This window comes from Solenopsis invicta, chromosome 7 (genome assembly GCF_016802725.1).
Source record: "Solenopsis invicta isolate M01_SB chromosome 7, UNIL_Sinv_3.0, whole genome shotgun sequence".
In the NCBI taxonomy this organism is placed as follows: domain Eukaryota; kingdom Metazoa; phylum Arthropoda; class Insecta; order Hymenoptera; family Formicidae; genus Solenopsis; species Solenopsis invicta.
In genome coordinates this window covers 6,454,027-6,462,638 of record NC_052670.1, presented here as the reverse complement: position 1 = coordinate 6,462,638, position 8,612 = coordinate 6,454,027, and the positions used below count along the sequence as shown (strand labels likewise).

Sequence of the window (8,612 nt, the reverse complement as noted above, 5' to 3'; positions counted from 1 at the left end):
TTTACACGACTGTATAATTACATGCAATTATTTTTACATGTACTCATCTATGAGTATAACAAAATGAAAATTGCTTTATGATCTATTGAATACGAATAAACAAAAAAATGTATAAGTCATACTGTAGGCCTATTCTCTAATTTCATAACGACAATTCGGTATCGTTACAGCGTCGTTGCGCACATATTGTACATAGTAGAAAAGCTGCGCAACGACACGTACCTAATGATATCCCTAGCTGTCATTAAGAGTTACAGAATACGCCTATTGACACGTTTACTGCCGATCCAATTTTCGATAAATTTCAATTCAGATTGTGTAAGTCGTATGTGTATGATCCGCATTTTGAGAATAATAATTTTGCTTACAACATATATATTGTATAAATTTATTATTAGTATTATTAACCTTTCGCTTGTATAAATGTATCTGAAACGTCCGACATAAAATAACAGTTTTTTTCCTTCATTTATCATCAAAATTCATTAAAAAAATAATTTTTGTCAAAATAATAAAGTTGTAACTACAATATTGACAGATCTTCCATGATTTTTTTCAGTTTCTTTTTATTACTTTGAAGTAAAGACAATAACGTCTTATGAAGAAAAAGTCAACAGTTTTTTCATTTTTATTTAAGATGTGTTATGTGCACTATAGAAATCCCAGAACGCAGCTAACTTAAGATGGCTAAGCATTAATGACGTCGTGTGTACAGGTTAATTATAAGTGCCGAAAAATCGTGTACGAACGAAAGGTTAAGAAAAAGGTATTTATATAATAAATATATCATGTTTCCACAATGTGATATTATGTATAACTACAATTATACATAATATTTAAGCAATATCAATACATGATTTTATGAAATATCTTATGATAATGTTAACATATAAAATCACGCTGCTCCAATAAAAAATTCAGGCGCATACGCCTCACGCGGCAGAGAACGTGTTGAGTTTATAATAAAATAATATAAAAGGATGATGAATGTATAATTTATTAGAATTGAACGATTAACGATTTGTAACAACGATTCGTGAAGTTGCTACCACTACCGTTTGTAACGACCTTTTATTAACTGCAACGCCTTTGCCATAAGTGGTGCTTTTGTCTTTTTCATGCTTGATGCTAATAAAAACAATTATTGATTAATTGGTTAAAACAGATATAAAAATACTAATTATAACTAAGTATAATTAAATGTTCACAATTAATTATAAATAAATTAAATATTCAAAATAAATACATACTTGATGGTTTAAATCGGGACATTGGCGGTGGTGGTACAGCAATATTTGTCGCGTTATTTGCACCACTGCTAGTTAACTTTTTCTTCACACTGGAAACGGTAGCAGGAATGGCATTGGCTGTACCATATTTTGCTTGTTTTTTCAATACATTGCGCGGCGGTTTTACGACATTATCCACATAAGCAAGTTTAGTGGATCTCACTGGAATAGATTTGTCTATAGATTGTTTAATATTGGCGGTGAGTGTTTTCAGTTTTGCTTCTCTTTCATCCAAGCAGCGCTATGTAATATTATAATGTTAATATAAATAAGACAAATTATATGAATTAGAAATACCAACAGGATAGTTGTTTACATGCAAATTTTATTATATCCAAAGAATTAACAAAAACGTTTCAATTCTAGTTTTTGGATCATCTTTAGTGTCACGAAAGATATAAATTACATTAAATAAAATTAGAAGGAGTGTATAGAAACCATCGTATTATGTAGAGAAGCGGTGTGTATCCACAAGGTAGAGGAGTTGTCTTGTGATAGATCATGTAGTGATCATTAACATGTAATAGATCATCGCTTTGCGTTGTGAATACATGACATATGTGTCATTGACACATATGAATATTTTTGTTATGTGAATTATACAATCTGCATAATATTATAATATAATCATTGTAACTCAATTGACGAAGCATCATGTTTCCACCTAATGCAATGATTTCTTCCTTTCTTAATTTCATTTATATCTTTCATAGCATTGAAAATGACTCAAAAACTAGGATTGAAATATTTATTCTGTTAATTCTTTATATATAAAATTTGCATGAATATACAACTACCTTGTGTTAGCTTATATTGGCATTTGTAATTTGGTGACTGATCTTATTTAACTTTTAGTAGTTCAAATTATATGAATCTATTATAAAATTCTAAATGCATCTTTTCATTGGTGTTCCAATTTAACATTTTTAATTTACCCCTTACCATATACATTTCGCGCCATGACTCCATTTCCTGTCTCTCATTATTTCTGAATTCTCTATTACAATGATATTGCCATAATATATCCGTGTCTTCTACTAGATATGGATTATGATGTTCTAACATAAATAATTGATCAGCCGTGGCACGTTCTAGGATCGGCTTTAATATGTCATACGGTACGCCGCCAGTAAATTCGAGTGCTAATCATAAAAACGTTTATTGTTAGAACATTGAAACATTAACGCATAATAAAGTTGCTGCAGTAAAAAAAATTCTCACCATCGATATTTTCTATTAATACTCTGATGCACATTTCATATAATGTCGGCACGCTTGTGTAACCAACTTTGTTGCCAGAATACACTTTTGTTCTGAAATAAGAATAAATAACAAATGGATATATGTATATAGAAAATAAAATAGAATAATAACGTGATGTATCAAGACAAAATATTATTTCATTTGTATTGCAAAGAATGTATTACCTTTGATTTTTTACATAAATGATATCATTGACTGGTTTGACTTCTTCTTTGCGTTGTATAGGATTAATGTATGGCAGTGGCTTGTAATTCGGACTAATTTCAGGTAATGTAGATGCCAAATCCACATTCAACGGTTCCAACTTTACATTTGGTGCTAAAAGGGATGGTGCCTGCAAATAAAATTTTTAATAGAGTTGGTTTTTTTCTGATATTGAATATGTATTAAATAACAGAATATAAAAATTATACTTTTGGATCATCGCTGCATTCTGGTTCACTTTTCGCAGTTAGTATCTTTCTATTATTAATGGGTGGTGAGATCCGTTCTACTTTAATTGGTTTATTGGAATTTGTGCTGGATGAATTACTCTGACGTTTTTTTGATGGTTGAGGCATTGAACACATACCAAGTGCTTCTGCAAAACTTGCACCTAGAAAGAATAGAAATATGATGCCACAGTTGTGCCTGATTTTATTTCAAAATTTTTTAAACTAAACGTTTTTTTAAATAAAATTAAAAATTTTTATTTGTAATTTCTCAAATGTTCAGCATTTTTTACATTTGATTGCTCAATAATATTTATTAATTTAACTGCATAGTATATTATTTATCTATAAGTAATATTAATATTACCATGGTGTCTAGGAATATCTGGCTAATCAATTTAAGGATATTTCCAAGACATTTCAGGATAAAAATCTTTGTTTCCAGATCGATTAATTTTCATTACTTAATTTTCATTGATGTTATGTTTTGTATTCAAGTTGGGATTCTCTATATGAATTAAAAAACGCAAACAAATTTGGAACAATATTATTTATTGCTTTATAAAAATATCAAACAAACATTCAATACAAATGCACATGTCCTATATAAAGAAGCAAAAGGAATTGCTCTACATTATTCTATTTTATAATCCAAGATATTAAATTTAAGTTTTCTATTAAAAACTTATTACACATTTAAACTTAAAATTTATAATTAAAAATTTATTGCCGTTTCATTAAATCATTAATCTAATTTTCACTGTCTGTACTCGCTTTTAAAGCTTCATCTAAAATTACTTTTTCCTTATTTTTTAATTCTTCCACTAGTTTATTAGGTTTCTTTGACTCTTTCATATCATGCAATTCTTTCGTTTGATCTTTTTTTCGCAATTCGTTATATAGAACATGCACATTGCAAGCAAAATGGATCATAAGTTCGATTTTTTAGAATGGGAAAAAAAAACAAAAATTTCAGGTCAGACTTAAAATTCCAGGTTTTCTTCAGGAGTTTTCCAGGATACATTAAATTTCAGGATAATTTCAGGATGGAAGACACCATGGATTGCTAGACACCATGGTTTCACAAGAGCTCTATATAAGAGAGATATCTAAAAATAAATTAATTTTTATTTAAAAAGAAAAAATATTTATTTAAAATATGCAAAGTTCATTAAATTTATTTTCCTTCCCCATTATATATTATTATTAATCATATATAATTTTCTATGTATGAAATAAGTCCTAATAAGCTTTATAAATTTTAATTTTTATCAATATTATGATTCAAAATAAACTATAAATGCATATCAATTTATGTATTATCATTAGTATTTATTATTTATTTGTCTGTATACTTCAAAGTATTAAATAGTATTGTAATATGTTAAAGTATTTTACTAAAAAGGCATTTGTTTTATGTAAATATAAGAAACAATAAAAAATTTTTTATAATGACATCTTAGATAAACAGTTAAATTTTATTTATATCATTGTTTTGAAAATTTAATTTTTTAAATTTGAAAATTATATTTTTATAAAAAATTGATAACTGTTCAGAGTTACTGTAGTAACAAGATAAAAGATGTAAGTTTTATTTTTTAACATTTAATAGAACTAATAAATAAATATGATATAAATTATTAAACTATTAAACATATTAAACTATTAAATAGTGCAACATAATAATTGTTTATATAACATATATTAATAAATCAAGCTTTTACATACCAGAATTGCAATCTATTCCTTCACCGTTTATTTCCTGTATTAATTTAATTTTTGTCTCCTTTTCGTATTTACTTTTATCCCCTTTGTGCTCCTTTCTCTTATCTTTGTCTTTGCTCTTAATATAATCTTTACTACTACTACTACTATTACTACTACTAGAGGAACTAACTTTCAATTTGGAAGTTTCCTTGCTAGAATGATGACTGAAACTTTTTGCATCATATTTCTTATGACTAGTATGTTCTTTATTATGCTTTTGTTTTTCACTGCTGTCCTTTGCTTTACTATCTGATTCTTGTGACTTAAGTTTACTGGAGCTGCTCTTGGATTTTCCCTGTAAATATTTCTCCTGTTTAACATCTTGCTTGTTATCAGATGCTAAAAACTGTTCATCTTCTACTTTAATTTTCACCTCTATCTGAATTCCAGAAGCTTTTAATTGAGAACGATTATGTTCTGAAATAGACAGTTGAGGTTTTTCATCATCACTTTTGCTATCTGACAATTTCCTTTTCTTGTTTTCCTTTGTTGTAGAACTGGAGTCACTTGTTTTCCTCTTTTTATTATTGTCCTCATTAATCTGAGTAGCTTTAGCCTTTTTTGAATCATCATTCTTGCTATGGCTATGCTTTGTCGAGCTGTGAGTTTCTTTAGTCATACTACTTTTACTGCTTTTTGATTCTTTGGACCTTCTTTCGCTATGTGAATGATGTTTGGAAGAATGTCTACTTTTTTCATGCTTCTCTTGCTTTTCCTCTGACTTAGATTTGGATGTATGCACTACACTATGTTTTGTAGATAGTTCACTCTTGATTTCCTTACGTCTATGCATATATTTTGATTCTGATGATTGATTGGATGAAGAATCATCTTCTTCTATATCCTCTGGTTTTGGAGATTCAGGGATATCAGTATGATTTTCATGAGCATCAATTACACAAGTTTCATCCTCATCTTCTCTATCACTGGAATCATCTGTATCATCTACTACCATAGTCTTCCATTTGCAAACCAGAGATTTAGCTGCATCACCCACAGTACCATTGTATTTTCTGAAGCTATTCACAGTTCTTCCTACTCCTGTCTGTTGAAGATGTTGTACCGTCACTGGTAATTTATATAGCTTCGAAATGTAATGTAATATCTGTGAAAACACAATTACACATAACAACTTTATATACATAATAAAGTATGACAATATTTCAAAATAATTCAATTTTCAACAGAAATTTAAAAGAACATCTATTATAATTATAGTATCATAAAAATTATAGTATCATAAAAAATATAAAATGATTAAGACAAAAATATATATTACATAGGTATATACACATCTATAATAAAATTTTTAATATCTCTACTAGATGGTACTATAATAGAAGAGAGTTTGTAATAACAATTATTTTTGTAATTATAATTATCAATGTCTTCTTCCAGCTGAATTTTTCTTTATATAGTTTATCTTGTTTCTTTTTTTCATCAATGCAAAAAGGAAAAAAGGTGCAAGAAGTTAAAAAGAACAGGCTTAATATTTGTATCTCCTCTCTTCTTCTTGCACCTTTTTTCCTTTTCTTCTTTATAACATGTGATATAGTTTAAAGACATATCATAGATATATTTATTTATAGCATTATCATGTTATTTAATTTATATTTTATTGTCATATTATCATTAGTAGATATCGTTAAAAAATATGTTTACAGATAAGGCCTACAAATATTATTAACTCTCTATGGGCCTGTGTAACTTTCAGGTCACATGCTAATTTATCGACATTTTACCAAAAATTTTATTTTTTTCATGAGATGGCTTATACATCTTAATTCTATATAATTCTATAATGTCTCTGAGACAACCAATACCAATATTCATGATGGTTGCTAGTACCATCAACCTGAAATAACAAAACAAATGCAAAAAAAAATTCAAAAATTCAACAAAAATTTGGCCCATAGAGGATTAAGACATATATGACCGAGAAATAATTTTTGCAAGTAGCATTAATGTACATAATTAATTTATGGTGTGCGTTCCGTTTCACGCATAATACGTGTGATATATTATTTCTCATTGTTCTTCAAATAGATAATGTTAAACAAAAATATATGCAGTATGCATAACATACATGAAACGGAACGCACCTATGATTGATAGTCGTGCATACAGCTGGTCCATATTTATATAGATTATTGAGCTGAAACGTCTTAACGTATTATACTAGCCTGTACATACGTACCCGATCCTCGTTATCACAGTTCTCTAAATTCCGCTGGTAGTAAGAAATTTTATCGATAATAGACATATTGCAACTACGACTAGTAGCTGCTCACCGTTAATATTTTTTGCAAAAAATTTTGATACGTGAACGTGGATGCAAGTGACTCTCCGAAGACGAAAGATACACAGGACACACTATTAAGTATACGTGTTGATTTGGTTACTGCACACCGTACGTAAAGCCCGATTTGCATAATGCTATTCACAGAAAAATCGATTGATCATCTACGTTAAGGACGCCATAACGCCGCATCTCTCGCACGCGTGATTGGCTCACTTCTTCGTTAACAAGAAAAAGAAACTTGCACCGGAAATTGCTGGATGTATCTACCTTAACCTTAGCCTAATCTTTACGTATCGAATGCTGTACTTTTTGGACAATATTTTTCGGACAAAGGAATCTAAAATGCAGAAATCGCGAAGGATTCACGCTGATTGTGAGTCCGACGTCCGACATATACATATATGAAGAAATGATATCCAATAAGAGTATTTGCTTCCTAGGGTTTCTAGCTAACGATTTTTGTCTCTAGAAGACGAGTTCTCCTATTGGATATTGGCACCATCGAATGCAGTGCAAATTCTGAAAGCGTTTCATTTTACTATGTTGCAATTGATTATAATTAAGCTTTACAACATCGGTGCTATTAAAATTTTATCGGTTTGATGAGAAAATTTTTTCTTTAGTATATTAGTTCATTATTAATTCCCAACTTTTTTCTTTGATTTTTTTTTGGTGATACTTTTAAATATAATTAAAAAGATGTTTACATAGAGAAAGAATCGGAAAGATGCTTTTCTATAAATAGAAAATAAAGAATAAATTATGGCTGGTATTTATAGTTGATTATATAATATTTAAGAGCGTTTTAAGTATATTTATACTTAAGAATATCTTGTATGTAAGTATTGTTTTCTAAGATGTTATCAATCATAGAGTTGATTAATAGAATCGTATTCTTCTTAAGACATTATTACTTAAGATCTGAATTCATTTCTCAAATCTCAAATCTCAAATCTGTTTTTGTCTACTTACTACGTAACCATACGCGAGACGAAGACAGATTTGAGATCTGAGATCTGAGAAACGTCTATGAATTCGGGCCTAAAACATCTTTAAATAAAATTTTATAGCGATTTCGGCTGGGGCGCACCGGTTGCACATTTCAGGTGTCGGTGCAGCTTTTGTGTTTGGCTAGTGAAAATAATGCAGTCTCTCAGTGGTGCCGCGTGTTCGTCTGGGCTCGATACACCTCACAAATGCATATTGAGTGTACACAAAGTGGACCTGAAAAAATAGTCGGGGCCAGTTTGTGTGCCACCAATAAAGTGGCACACCGATGTGCCTCAGCCGAAATCGCTGTTAGGGGAAAGTAGGGTTATTGTACGCACTGGGTAATTGTACGCTTCGTGGTTTGGCACCTTCCCGATGAATAAAACTTATATCACGACGATATTTGTAGGCTGAAGGCATTTTTTAAATATATAACCATACGTTATATCATTTAAAAACGTAGTTAATTTAAAAAATAAGAAAAAGTAAAATCATGATTTTTCTTGCGATTTTGGCGTTCAGAAAATAAGGCAATAAGTCTGTATTTTTACTTTATTCGTTTAATTTTGT

The 8,612-nt window shown here is 29.4% G+C and overlaps 1 protein-coding gene across 1 annotated transcript; it reads right to left on the bottom strand.

Moving 5' to 3' along the window:
- Nucleotides 1–7,258, bottom strand: LOC105195854 (transcription elongation factor B polypeptide 3). The gene is made up of 8 exons (XM_011161467.3): nt 6,948–7,258; nt 4,712–5,855; nt 2,966–3,147; nt 2,717–2,886; nt 2,511–2,602; nt 2,232–2,431; nt 1,251–1,530; nt 1–1,128 (listed from the first exon to the last, which is right to left on the bottom strand). The coding sequence occupies exons 1-8, from the start codon at nt 7,011–7,013 to the stop codon at nt 1,052–1,054; spliced, it is 2,211 nt and encodes a 736-aa protein (XP_011159769.1). The 5' UTR covers nt 7,014–7,258; the 3' UTR covers nt 1–1,051.
- Nucleotides 7,259–8,612: the final 1,354 nt, after the last annotated feature.